We start from the raw sequence: 14,617 nt of genomic DNA, 5'->3' as shown, positions 1-14,617 counted from the left end.
AAGTTTGTTTTCTATGTCTGTGAGTCTATTTCTGGTTTGTTGATAAGTTCATTTGTATCATTTTTTTAGATTCCACATATGTGATGCCATATAATATTTGTCATTCTCTGGCTTATTTCACTAAGCATAATAGTCTGTAGGACCATCTATGTTGCTGCAAATGGCAATATTTTATTCTTTTTTCATTTGTTCAGTAATTATCTCTTTAAATATTTTTTCTCATTGTTACCCAAACCCTGGAGTCTGATAGATGATGCCAAATAGGTGCTATATATGTATTTTTTATTTTTAGAATATCACTGGTTATTTTGTGTCATAGGAACAGGTTCTTAATGACTGTCAGATGGACGAGAATAGGAATAAGAACAGCGCTCAATTTGTTGATGAAGCACTAGTGTAGAAACCCAAAAACACAGAGAGAATATGCGTCCTGTTTGCCCACTTTTCTCTCTCAGCAGTGAGTCCAGCAGGTGATGAGAAGGGGTCTCTTTCACAGTCATGGTCTCACGGAACCATGGAATGAAAAGCTTTCCTTCTGGGAGCATATGATGACACCATATTTTCCTCAAGGCATCCTTCATCTCCACGTTTCTCAGCATGAAGATCAGAGGGTTGAACATGGGGGCAATGATGGTGTAGAAAAGAGCAAACATTTTATCTTCTGGGAAAGTTGTGGCTGGTCTAATGTAAATGAATAATGCAGGTGCGAAAAACAGGACTACAACTGTGATATGAGAACTGCAAGTGGAAAGAGCTTTGCTGCGGCTCTCCATGGAATATGCCCTGTTGCTGTGCAGTATAAAAAAGTAAGACATCAACAAGACAACAAAGGTCACCAAAGCAATTAGGCCTGAATTAGCAACGACTAAGAGACCTACGATGTATATATTAGAACAGGCCAATTTCAGCAAAGGATACACGTTGCAGAAGTAGCGATCAACCTCATTGGGGCCACAGAACGGTAAAAAGATGGTGAGAAGAAACTGACTGGCAGAGTGCATAAACCCCCCAGTACAACAGGCTAGGATGATTGCATTACACCTTTGTCTGCTCATGGTGACAGTGTAGTGCAGGGGTCTGCAGACGGCCGCGTAGCGGTCATAGGCCATCCCGGTGAGGACAAAGATCTCAATGCCTCCAAGGAAGTGAAGGATAAAAGGCTGTGTCATGCAGCTACTATAGGAAATGGTCTTCCTTTCTGCCAATAAATCAGTTATGAGTTTGGGTGTCACAGTGGATGTGTAGCAAAGGTCAGAGAGAGAGAGGTAATTAAGGAAAAAATACATGGGCTGTTCAACTAGCCGACTGCATGTGATAGCAGTCATTATGAGCAAGTTTCCTACCCAAATAGCAAGGTAGCAAAATAAAAATAAGACAAAGCAAAGGATTTCAATGTTCTTATCTTTGGAAAGTCCCAAGACAATAAACACAGTGACGTTATTGCTTTTTTCCATGGTCCAGTGTAAACAGAACACGTAAATCACCTGAAACGACATAGTTCATGAACCTGTATTTGGAAATGTTTATTGAGAAGAGGAATGATTATATTCTTCTCAAGGCACGAACTGGGTTTAATATGCCTCATTCAAGTGTCTCAGAGAATAGAAACCAGGTATTCAATTAAGTGCTCTCTACTAAGGCTCTGTGTGAACATATACTAGCTGATTTCCATTAAATCTCCCAGCAAATTGTGATCAGTGTCTGCCTTAGTCAACATGAATTCCCTTGATCAATCCATAAGAGTCCTGAATGGTGCTGGAAAGATGTCAGTGATTGACTAACAATGTGTTCCAACAAATGCTTTTATAATTTTAAATAAAAAAATTTAAGATCAATTCTTACTAGATGTCTTCATGATGTCTGCACTTTTGTAGTGTATATTTTTCAGCCCCAACTTCATACCTACCAGACTTCTCAATAAATTCTTACATAAATGTCCTCTTCAGCTCTTCCTATTACTAAGTTACAATTGTTATCCATACAATGAATAATCATATGTAACAGAGAGAGAATTTTAAAAGAAAGATACTTGTTTCCAAAGAAGAATTTTAAATACTTCTATTAATTTTAGAATTAAAGTAATTTTAAGAATTTGCTTAAAGACAAAATTATCGAGAAGTAGCTTCTGATGAGTCTCAAAGTCAGCTATAGTAATATCAGCCAATACAAGAGAAATACTGTTTAATTTAAATAAAATAACAATGTTAAATATACGACTAGCTTGGATTATTCACTACATATATCTGAAATATGTTCTTTATCCTCCCCTAAAACATATTAAGGCTTTTACATAATTTAAGTCTCTAAATCAATAAGTCTGGGGATGACCTCAAGCAAAGTCAGTTCATCAGTCTGTCTGTATTTATTAGGAATTTACGAAAATATTACTTGAGTCTTAGTTGTCTGGGTTCAGAAGGCTACAGCTATGCTTAATTCCCTACCTGTCAGTACCCCTTAATTCAACTTCCTCACAGATGTAGGATTACCATGATTAACTAGCGCATATTGCAATGTCTTTAAAAATTATGAGTACAATTTAATCATCCATCATAGTTTTGGGGCAATTCCTGGTTACATGTCTTAACTCACCCACCAACTTCAGATAGAACTTTGGAATCAGTTAATTTCTTGTAAAATTCTTTTTTTCTTCAATTTAAACCTATGAAACATACCCTGCTCTATGAAATTCAGAATGCTCCTGGGACAACTTTGATCACATATAAGAAAGTATTTTTTTAAGGAATAAATTAGTGCACACATGACAGTATTATTGCATACAAAGAGAAATAAATTATGTGTAGAGGTTAAGAAATTTGTATATGATAACACAATTAGTATATAGCAAACTAGGGTTTATAACTTGAGTTTCCTGACTCCACTGCTTGTGTTTATAATCTTTCAAAAAGGGACACATCAGAGCAGCAGGTTAGATTTAACATTAACCCTGCCTCACTGAACTCTTAAGTTAGAATACAGTTCTTAATCTTCCAGATAAAACCAAGAAACCTCCTGAATCAATCATTATTCCATTTTAGTCACACACACTTAAATAAAAAATATATAAATTGGGAGTTGGAGATTTGCAGATACTAAGTACTATATATAAAATAGATAACAAGTTCATACTGTATAGCACAGGGAACTATATTCAATATCTTGTAGTAGCTTATGGTTAAAAAGAATATGAAAATGAATATATGTATTTTCCTGTATGAATGAAGTATTGTGCTCTACACCAGAAATTGACACACCATTGTAAACTGACTATACTTCAATAAAAATATATTTAAAAAAGAAAAAAAAGAACAAACTTCTGTGAAGCACAGGGAAATATATTCAATATCTTATAATAACCTTTAACGAAAGAAAATATGAAAATGAACGTATGTATGTATATGCATGACTGGGACATTGTGCTGTACACCAGAAACTGACACACTGTAACTGACTGCACTTCAATTTAAAAAAAGAAAAAAAAAATAGAAACATAGAACATAGTTAAGCTAAAGTCTGAAAAACCATAAACCAAGTCAGTTCAGTATACTGTCATAAATCAGCTCTAAAATCTAACAAATGTTCAGCTCACTTACTTCTGCAAGAAGCAACTTCTTACTCTCTCAAGCGTGAGTACTAACACTGCATCCTCAGCTCCCTGGCCGTGTGAAAAACAGGTATGAGACACTGACACTGCCCTGACACTGCCACTCCTTACATCTGTGCCCTTGTGTGCTCTTGGCTCATAAGTTCTTTATCTGTGAAATGAGGGAACTAACTTCATTCTTCTAAGAACCTTTTCCACCATCATGTCTTTTTCAGCATTAAAATTATTATATTCTTGGTCAATGTTTTACTGACCATCTCCTTAGAGTTATAAGTGTCCCCTTTTTTTGTGTAGTCATCTAGTAAAATAGGCAGTGTTATTCCATGATTTTCATCTGATTTTTCTAGAAAATGTCACCCCACCTTCAGTAGATAACCAGATCCTCCTTGAATTTACTGCTCCCTTAATCCAAAAATGTCTTAGACTATAGAAATCATAATAAAGTCTATTCTAAAAATCAGTTGCTAATTAGTATTTTCTTAACCCAGTAGTTAAAAGTGTATTTTCAACAAATGTCACATATTTATGGAGGGTGATGGCAAGGGAGAAAGGAATAAAGTACTCACATATTTTCCTCTGCACTTACTTTGAAACGTTTCTTCTTTTATAGTTTTTTTCTGTTCTCTTTTCATTGAAATTGCAGACATTCTTTAACTACTTAAATAATTTCCTTTCCTTTCTGACTTGAGTGCTACTGAGGAGTTTCACTTTCTAATTTCCCCCAGTCTATACCTGAAAACTACAAAATTCACATAATCTTAGTAACTACTGTGACCTATCACACAATCAAATCAAATAAATGATGGGAGGTGACCTTACAGAAAGAAAGCCTGAAGGCAGGGAGTCCTTTGTTTCCCAAAGTAGTCAAATTCACTTCTTACGGACTCTGTACATCACCACGTCATTCCTGAGGGTTTTAGGTGCAAATCTAAGTAAAATTTTAGGGAAGGTTTCTATCCTAAAGATGCATTTGTTTCCTCCTAAGACATTGCTTATTTAGTTCAAGTTAATTTTTATATGCTCCCAAGTCATCAACCCACCAGTTAGTGTCCTTTAAATCCCAATTACCAGAGCACCTCTACAACTGGACAATGAATGCCCTGCAAGATGAGGGAACTCTGTGGCATGCGGTTAGAATCTCATCCATCCAGGAGCCCTTGATGACAGAGAGCTACTGTTTATACAGTTGGAGTTTCTTTTCTCTGCTGTGATTCAAGGAAGGCTATCGCTCTGGTCCTTAGGTGAAGAAAGGATCTCCATCCATCCCTATGCGGTATTTATCACGGGGTCTAAGGTCAAAGAACATGTGTGTTCATTCCTTAATGTCTTTCCAGTTAAGGTGAATTCCCCTGGAAAATTACAGATACATAGAACATTCTTTCATGTATTTTTTAGGTTTACAAAGGGCTTACTAAAATAATTTGTTGACAATGGAGTTGAACATTCTGTGATTTTGCTCTAGTCTTGTATCATTTTCAGTAGCCTTTCCTCTTTATCCATCTACATTCAAAACGAACGCTTGCTTCTGCTCTGCTCTGTGAAATCCACTAACAATAGCAAACATCTAGTAAACATGTGCTGCCCATTAGGTATGAGCCAATTGTTGGGGTTTAGCTTGTTTATCTTCACAACAACCCTATGGGAGAGATACACTGATGTAGAAAGTGGGGCACAGAACAGATTCTCAAGAGACAGAGGTTACATTAACGAGGAGAAGGAATGACTGCCTGTAAAAGGATGGAGATTTTTACTTATTTATTTTTTATCCTAAATAAGCTATATGGGAACTGACTTTATGATTCATTATTCTATACATTATTGCATCTTTGGCCGTCTTATCTTATTTAGTGACTAAAGGTTAAAATGATAAAAGTATAAATACAGCCTAAGGGCATAGTCCAAGGTACTGAAAGTTAATACAAGCTGTAAGTCTGTTTTACTTCTAAAGCACAAATTACCAAAGGACTCTGGGAGAACTCCTTATCATCTGTCTACTTCACATAATCCAATTAAATTTTTTTTTACACTTTCTCTTTGCCAGTTACATGTCTTCCCCAGTCCTGACTTAGTCGTGTTGTCACCTCCTCAGATCTCAGAATTTCCCCCACGGGATCCCCTGTGCTCCTCTTCTCTTCCATCCTTCTATCCTCACTCTCCCGTTCTTTCTACTGATACTTGTTCCCTCAAAAAACTCTATTCTCTATGAGTTCTCTTCCCCCTGAACAAAAAGCACCTAAGTATTTCTTCCTGGATTCTTTAAAAACATCTTAAAGATATTTTTTATAAATATGATGGCTTTTGAGTGACTTTTTGTGTAAACTTCAAGCCATGGGTCAAAGTTCATTTTCTGCAATTTGGCCAGTTGTTCTAGCCATTTGTTAAAAAAGACTATCCTTTCTCCATCAAATTACCTCTCCCTTTGTGTCAAAAATCAGTGGACATCTGAATGACTCTATTTATAGGCTCTATTCTATTCCATGGATATTTGTGTATAGATTTTCACAAACACCATGCTGTCTTCATTACTGAAACTTTATAGTAAATCTTGAAATTATGTAATGTGTGTTCTCCAACACTGCTTTTCATTTTTTGGGACTTATTTCAACTATTCTATCGGCATTGCCTTTTCATATGAATGTGAGAATCAGCTTAATATTTGAAAAAAAAGCTTACTGGAATTTTGATAAGATTGCATTGAATCTAAAAAACAAGTTGGAGAAATAGAAATCTTAACAATATAGAGTATTCTAATCAAAAAACAGTGTATATCTCTCCATTTGTTTAGATCTTCTTTGATTTATTTTATTATTGTTCTGTAATTTTCTGCATACAGGTCCTACACATACTTCATTACATTTATAAGCAGATACGTTATAACTTTTTCATCTTATATTTCATTTTTTCCATTGCTGGTATATAGGAATGCAATCAATTTTGTATGTGGACAATGTATTCTATGAACTTGTAAATTCACTTATTAGTTCCAAGAGCATTTTATAGATTCTTTGAGATTTTAACATACACAGTTGTGTTGCCTAAAATTAAGGACAGTTTTATTTCTTCTAATTTGCATGACTTTCATTTATTTTTCTTGTTTATTATACTAGCTAGGACTTTCCACATTGGTTGAACACTAAGCAGTGGAAAAAGGACCTCCTTGCCTTGTTCCAGACCAATGGAGGGAAGCAGTCCCTCACCGTTAACTGTAACATTAAGCTAGTGTTCCATCATAGATATTTACATTAGGCTATGGGAGTTGATTTTGTTCTTAGATTATTGAGGGTTTTAATGAGGAAACTAGGTTGAATTTTGTTAAAAACTTTTTTTTTTTTGCATCTATGGATAGGATCATACGGTGGTCCTTATTCAGTCTGTTAATATGGTAAATCACAATGATTATTTTTTCAATTATTGAACAAGCCTCCCATTGTTTGTATGGACCCCATTTGGTTGTGATGTGTTGTTTTTAATTGCTGGCTCTGGTTTATTAACGTTTTCTTAAAGATTTTTATGTCTATGGTTATGGAAAAAAATCTCCTTTGTTTTCAGTTCTTGCACTGTGCTTTTTTCATAAATAGCAAGCCCTACTTTTATCCAAAGGATCTAGTATATATTATGTTTGTATTTTTTAGTGAAAAAGTTGAATGCTGAGGGATATTTGATGTTAACCTGCTACCTCATGGCAGGATGGCGCTGGGAGGAGCAGAGGTGAACAGGATAGTCAGGCACACCTCAGTCCAAAGTCCAGGTCTGCTGCAGACCGGCTGTGGGTGAACTTGTGGAAATCACCTCCCCTCTTCAGACCCCAGCTTTCAACTCTGTATAGTGGAGATCATCCTCTCTGCCTTATAAAATTGCCATGAGGATATGACAAGACCAGAGGTCTCACGTACACGACACACAGCACGGCACAGGAGAAACAGGCACCCAACCAACACTCTTCCCTTCATTTATAAAAGAAGTAACATCTAATTTAGCACTTTGTCAGAGCAAACGTGGTTCTTTTAAAATTCTCACTCAGTGGTTAGAGGGGGGAGCATCACAGGTAAAAGTTCCAGCAAACCAAGGATGAGACCCGAGTGAATCTCAGCTCCACTGCGCACTGCTGGTTGACGCAGACTGAATTTCTTAACCTCCCAAACGCAGGCTCCTTATCTTTAAAATACAGGTGAGTCATTCATGTCTTTGCTTAACAAAGCACTTGATACGCATTACCAATTATTATTACTTACCAAGACATGCATATGAATTTTTTCCTACCTTAAGTCCTTTAGGTATAAGTCAGCTGAATCTCCATCAGTTTATACAAAAGCAATATCATGATACAAGCACCTAGAGACACTGCTTTCTGCCTCCTGCAACCAAGCACTGCAGCCAAATGAGCTAGGTTTGCTGTGGGAGCCCAAGATTGGGTTAATAAATTGTAACAGACCCCAGCTGCTTGTGACCTTTAAGGAGAACAAATGTGCTTTGCTAGCAGGTGCCTGTGCACTTGCGAGATTGCTTTTACTTGCATTGGCAGATCTGTACCCCCAACACCAGTAGTGACTGATTGGCCTAAAGATTTTTCGCATTGAGGCCACTCGTGCTGCACGGGAGCAAACATCTGCCCCCGTATCTAATAATCTATGACTAGTTATGCCGTTTAGATTTGCTGGTAAAAGAGGCTGTTGGGACCCAATCCTTTTTGTCCAGTAGAGAGCTGTCGTGGCCAAGGGATGACAGGTTTTAGAGCTGGCAAAGGTCCCTTTAAGCGGAAGGAGCAGAAGTTTGCAAGCCGAGTTCCCGGAGAGATGACACAAACTCCGGAGGATTGTAAAAGCACATTCACATCACCAGTAAAATTAGAATCAAGTAATTTAGGCAAAACCAGAACGTCCTGCTATGATACGTCTGAGCAGCCTATGATTAGACCCTGGGTCCCTTCAGGGAAAGGGCCAGAGATTCCAGTGAGGTGGAGTATATACAATCCTGTCCCTTAAGAATTAATTCTGAGGTAGAACACAAGTCCACTGCGGAGGCACAGCTGAAGGGGTTTCCACAGGACCAGACCGAGGAGGCTGGGTCAGAAAGACCTGTGTTTGAGCTGACCGGGCAAGATCGCTCCACTTGAGGTTTGGGGCACAGGAGCTGGCACCCCATTTCCCATTTCCCAAAACCAGATTGCCATCCTTATCAAATTTAGAGTGACATTGGTTTGCCCAATGTCCTCCTCTGCCACACCTAAGGCAGTCTTTGTTAGGTAATTTCTGCCCTCCCTTAGTGAACTGGTGACATTCCCTTTGAACACGGCCAGGTTTACCACACTTAAAGCAGGTCACAGCAGAAGGGGATCTCATTAAAGCCACAAGGACCCGAGCACGATGGGTTTCAGTCCCCACATTCTGGCAAGCCTTTATATAACTGGCTACATTTTTGTTTTGAGCTTGAATATTGGCAAGAGCTGCCTGGCAATCTGCATTAGCATTTCCATAAGTCAGCTGTTGTAAGAACATTTTCATGGCTTCCTGATTATCTACTTGGCGAGAGATAGTCTGTTTTAAGTGATTAATAAAATCAACATAGGTTTCTGTGGCACCTTGTTGAATGGTAGCAAAGGAGCCAGTAGCAGCTCTGGCACTGGAAACCTTACACCATGCCGCGAGGGCAGTATCAGTACATTGCCTAAAAGTCAGCCTACCCATATGGATCTGTCGCTGAATATCAGCATAGTGACCTGTTCCTTCGAGCATTTCTATAGATACATCAGCACCAGCATCAGCATCATGAGCAGCTTGTAAGAGACAACCGTCATGATGTTCAGAAAACCAAACAGCAAACTGAGCAGAAGTTAACAGTTTTCACAAGAGCTCTCCAATTCCAAGGAACCATAACATATAAATTTCCAATCGTATCAAGAATACCTTTAGTAAACGAACTCTGAGTCCCATTTTCCATAACACTAGTTCTTAGTTCTTTTGTTACGGAAACGACAGGCCAGTCAAGAAACAAGCACCACTCGGAGGGTTGAGTACTCAGATGTATTACGCCGGCGGGCTCAGAGGGGCTTCTGCTCCGAAGCTCTGAACACCTTCAAGATGTGCACATGAGGTTTTATAGGGTAAAGTACAAGCATGGGGTATTCGGCCAATAGGCATGGAACAACTTTAGCAGCATTATCATCACAAAAGTGGAGGCGGGGAGGCAGCAAACCAACATTCCAAAGCCAGATATGTATCTTTGAAAATCCAGCTGGCTAGCAAAAACACATAAACAGCAAACCAACACTAATTAACCTAGATTTACAAGTTAGTCCAGCAGAACTCAGATCAGTATTCCAATACTTAGACTTGTTAGCCCAGCCCAGCCTCTCCTTCACATTCCTAGACTTATGAGTTATCTTGTCAGACCAGCCCGGTTTTTCCTTCACACTTTGAATACCAAGAAAGGAACCACCTAATACTTAACACCTTGCCCATGCCCTGCAAACACCGGGTAACCATGCAGCTCTCCCAAATGTAAGCCTCCTTTAAAACATTTTTCCATAGCAGTTCACTACAAACATACACCTCAGGAGAGGGAGGAGGAGGCGGTAGCAGCGGCAGATTGATCTCCTGTGAAAGAGGGACAGATGGTGCAGAAGGGACTGGGGGTGAAGTAGGAGGAGAGGAAGGGAGGGAATGGGGTTCAGGTTCAGCATAATCATTCTGCGAGAAATAATACAAGGGACATAAAGCAGTACGTACCAAACTCCAAGTAGTTACAATGGAAGTGGGGATTTTCTCCCCTTGCTGGTGCCTACATTTTAAATTCTTGCCAACCATTCCCAGAGCTTCAAATCAATTGTTCCATGGTCTGGAAATCAGGAACAAATCTCTCGTACCATTTGTAACAATGTAATAAGTTGCTCATCCGACATGGGGCAGTGAGCTGCTTTCAGCAGCTGCTGCGACATGCCGAGGTAGCTCATTTGTTCTTCAGTTAGTTGTTGACCCACAGTAAGAAAACGAGAGAAAAACAAGGCTCTCACTGAATTCTAGGCACGGTGGCAACTATCCCCAGCGGGCGTTGCTGTTCCCTTACCGGGATGAAGTCTACAGGGACCCGGATGCGGTTTCTCTCTCCAGCTGAAGCGTGCCATTCTGGCACTATGCAGTCGATCACCTCAGGGTCACCAGTTGTGGGTTTTGTCCAGCAGAAGTCCTATCAAGACAGAATGAATTACTCAAGACTCTGTGGAAAGTCAGGAGAGCGAGAGGCAGTCAGAGACCAACTCCTGGAGTCTCTTAAACACTCCCATATTTATTGCGCACAGTCAAAGAAAAGATCACAAATAATTGTGTCATGGAATGCAGGAGCTTAAGGAAAAACAGGATCAGCTAGAGATCATGAATTCCACAGTGGGTACAAAGGCTTAATTTATCCTCAGGGCAGTCATGGGGGGAGGGGAACAAGGTACAGTCTTCAGATATAAGAAGTTGATTACAAAACAGACCACCAGACCAGCCAGTTTCTCGTCTTGGGGGTTACAGACTATCTAAACAGCAGAAAGTGATGCAGGAAAAACAGACGTGGGGCTTGAGGAGGGCTGTGTCCCAGGTCTCGGTTGAGCCCCTGAGATGTGCCCCGCCAAGTGTGGGTCCTTGGCTTCACGCAGGAAAGAATTCAAGAGTGAGCCACAGTTGAGTAAAGGTTGATTTATTCAGAGAGATACATTGAAAGGCAAGAGAAAAGCCACAAGGTGTGGGGGTTGGGTGCTCTGATTAAAAGTAGGTACACACTCCATAGACAGAGTGCTGGCCACCTCAGAAGAGGGAGAGAGAGGGGCCGTGGCTAGGAGTCAACTGTTGCCAGTTTTTATGGGCTTAGTGACTTCAAACGCTAATAAGTGGAAGGAGCAGTCTAACCAGTCTGGGGAAGGGGCTGGGATTCCCTGGAAGCTGGCCATTTCCCACTCTGTGACCTGCTGTGGCTAGCCTTGGGACTGCCATGGTGCCTGTGGGCATGTTATTCTCCATGTTAATAGATTGCAATAGGCATATAATGAAGCTCAGGTCTGTTAGAAGTTAAACCTCCCACCATTTTGAGCCTCAAGGCCTGCTGGGGGTTGACTCTTCCACCATTTTGATGTTAATTGCTGTAGCATTCCTTGAATGGCTGTGTCCTGCCCCCTTCCTGTCTCAAAGCCAAGCCCAGCATTTATAGCTGAGGGCATGGGTCATCACTCTGTGAGGAGTAGGGTAAACCCTGAACAATGGACCTATGCTGAACAGAAGCCCTGAGGTGGAAGCAGCCCTAAGCTAAAACCTCAATTATGCAAGCAAGGTATTGCCTCTGCTTTTTACAGCAAGGAGACAGGAGTGCAGATGCACAGGCGCCCGCTGGCAAAGCACATTTGTTCTCCTTAAAGGTCACAAGCAGCTCGGGTCTGCTACAATTTATTAACCCAATCTTGGGCTCCCACAGTTTGCCTGTTATTTTAATTATAGTTAAAACTGTAACAAGAATGAGCTTGAAGAACTAATTATAGATTACATGCAGTAAGTCAGGCTGAGACTCTGAAAGTGCAAAATGCACAAGTCATGCCTGAGCTAGCAGCTCTCCGCACTGGGCACAGCCTGCTGTCAGCCCTCCTAGGGAAGGTGTCAGAGTCCAGTCTGTCCCCAGTAAGAATCCCCATATGACAGAAGTGCGGAAATAAGCACCATTTAGAAATTCTCTTTTGCATCAAATCAGCATTTTGCATGCATTGGCAACCCACTAAAACACATTTTGATGAGCCATGTAAGTAAGTTCATAGGGAAGCTGGGCCAGACAGAAAGAATGGGTTAGAATCAATATTCTTTCAGGGGAGGGACCCAACTTTTGTTACTTTTCTGAAAGACAAGCTAGTTCCTTTTTAGGTAACAGTTATGATTCACAGATTAAAGCATGAGAGTGGAAATAAAAACGATGGGGGCATAAAAAGGGCTTGATGATCGATCTACACAAATACGAGGTCAAAAGGCTGAAGCAGCCATGGGAGAAGAGGGCTCATTCAGAAGAATTGGGGTCTTCATTCCTTTGCTAGGTAAACAGGATGCTTATTTTATCTTGTCCGCCCTGAGTTATCAGCTCTTGTCCTGACTCTGTGCAAGACATGTTTAGATTCTGAAATGGAATGTGTAAGATGTGGATAGAGAGTTAAGGAAAAAAAAAAGAATTTCTCATCAAAGGGCAGGAAGTGTGAGGGCTCCCGTGTCCTTTATCCATTATTTGCTCTTCCTTTTCCCTCTACAGTGAATCCTCTTACCGCCTCTCTCATTATCCTCTGTACTTGACCTCCAACTCAAGAGAGAGGCCAAGTCCAGAAAGAGCATAGAAGAGTCAGGCACAAATGCCTCCTTATCTCCCCTGGTCTCCCAGCTGCCTCAAGTCTCTCTCCACTCCATTCCTTCAGGCACATGCTCTAACCTTCCAACGGCCATGACTGTCACTTCTCTGCTCAAACACCCCTACCGCCCTCGTAACACCAGGCACAGTGCATCCTTGGTACCAGGTACCACAAAGGTACCTGGTGCCTTTTCCTTCATTAACCCCAGTACTTACAACGATCTTAGGAGGAAGCTGTTATTCTATTATTATTATCATCCCCAATATTATTAAACTCCATAATTGTGTGCAGCTGTATATTCAGCCTTTTTTTCCACCATTATTCCTTGAACCCCCATGAAACTGAACGTCTCACTGTTTCCTGTTCAAGCCATGTCATTCCTTTCCTTAGGTTCTTGCTGGTGGCTTTCCTCCAATAGGAATGCTCTCTTATTTAACATTTATGTCCTTTTCAAAGCTGATCTCAAATACACCCCTGCCATGGGGATTTCTCTTACCTCTGAGCCAAAAATAGTATTTTCTCTCAATTCTTACACATATTTTTGTACCACCTTTATGGAACTTCTGTTTGATTTTGTGTGTCTTTCTCTCCCCTACTACACTGCTCCTTTTTCAAGACAATTTTATTTGATTTTTTTGCTCAGCTAAGTAATTAAACACCATAGAACACAACTTAAAAAATAAATCTGATGGTTTTTATGTTACTTTATTAGGAACTGTTGAGATGATCATTTTTCCAATTCCTCTCTGCTCTAACAGTGCTACTTAATTTTACCTCCCTCCTCGTGTTTTCTGCTCCTTATATGTCTTTGTACAGTGTCTGTAATATGAGTGTAACTTTTGTATCACATCTGTGTATTCTAAGACTCTTCCAGTACTTTAATTATCTTCCTTTCCATGAAAACCTGTTAGGCAGTGTATTCTCTCTAATGGCATGTGCTTGTTTCTTAAGAGAACTTTTATTTAAATCCCATTAAGCATGCAAAAAAGGCCTTTCATAAATTTCCCTCAGTTTATCTAGATAATCGTTCTCAGCAAGCGCCTCTGCATTCCAGTTACAAGATGATTTTATATAGCTATTGTGCCACAATGTATACTTTTAATGAATAAACTTTATTTTTTAAAGCAGTTTTGGGTTCACAGCAAAATTGAAGGAAAATTACCAAGAGTTCTCGTGTACCCCCCACCTCCATACGAGGACACCTTCTCCCACCAGAATGAGATATTTGTTAGAATCAAAGGAACCTACATTGACACAACTTTATCATCCAAAGCTTATATTAGGGTTCACTCTAAGTGCTGTACATCTGATGGGTCGTGACATGTACCATGACATCCATAATTGTAGTAACATACAGAAAACTTCCCAGCACTGAAAATCACTTTTCTCTACCTATTCATCATTCCCTCCTGCACAACCCTTGGAATCCACTGATCTTTTTTGATTTCCCATGGTTTTGCCTTTTCTAGAATGTCATATATTTGAAATCATACCATAGGCAGCCTTTTTAGATCAACTTCTTTCACTTAGTAATAGGCATTTAAGTTTCCTGCATATTTTCATGGCTTGATAGCTCATTTCTTTTCAGCGCTGAATAATGTTCCATTGTCTGGGTGTATCACCATTTATCTACTCACCTGCAGGACATATTAGTTGTTTACAAG

The 14,617-nt window shown here is 39.8% G+C and overlaps 2 protein-coding genes across 2 annotated transcripts in view; both read right to left on the bottom strand.

Annotated features, from left to right (window-relative positions):
• The window catches only part of LOC102506531 (olfactory receptor 5D18), a 159,941-nt gene that overhangs the window by 56,080 nt on the left and 89,244 nt on the right, over nt 1-14,617 (bottom strand). The window contains exon 2 of the mRNA XM_032488688.1: nt 10,664-10,783. The gene's annotated coding sequence lies outside the window, so the exon portion shown is untranslated. The remainder of the gene's footprint in view (nt 1-10,663; nt 10,784-14,617) is intronic.
• LOC102507845 (olfactory receptor 4P4) lies at nt 330-1,454 on the bottom strand. The gene has a single exon (XM_006179026.2). The coding sequence runs from the start codon at nt 1,452-1,454 to the stop codon at nt 330-332; it is 1,125 nt and encodes a 374-aa protein (XP_006179088.2).

The sequence above is a fragment of the Camelus ferus genome, chromosome 10 (assembly GCF_009834535.1).
Source record: "Camelus ferus isolate YT-003-E chromosome 10, BCGSAC_Cfer_1.0, whole genome shotgun sequence".
Lineage (NCBI taxonomy): Eukaryota > Metazoa > Chordata > Mammalia > Artiodactyla > Camelidae > Camelus > Camelus ferus.
Note: the sequence above shows the minus strand (reverse complement) of the source record. Positions and strands in the feature narration are given on the sequence as shown.

Excerpts from the sequence above, each read along its gene's own strand:
- LOC102507845 (XM_006179026.2), bottom strand. The coding sequence starts at position 1,454 with ATGGAAAAAAGCAATAACGTCACTGTGTTTATTGTCTTGGGACTTTCC.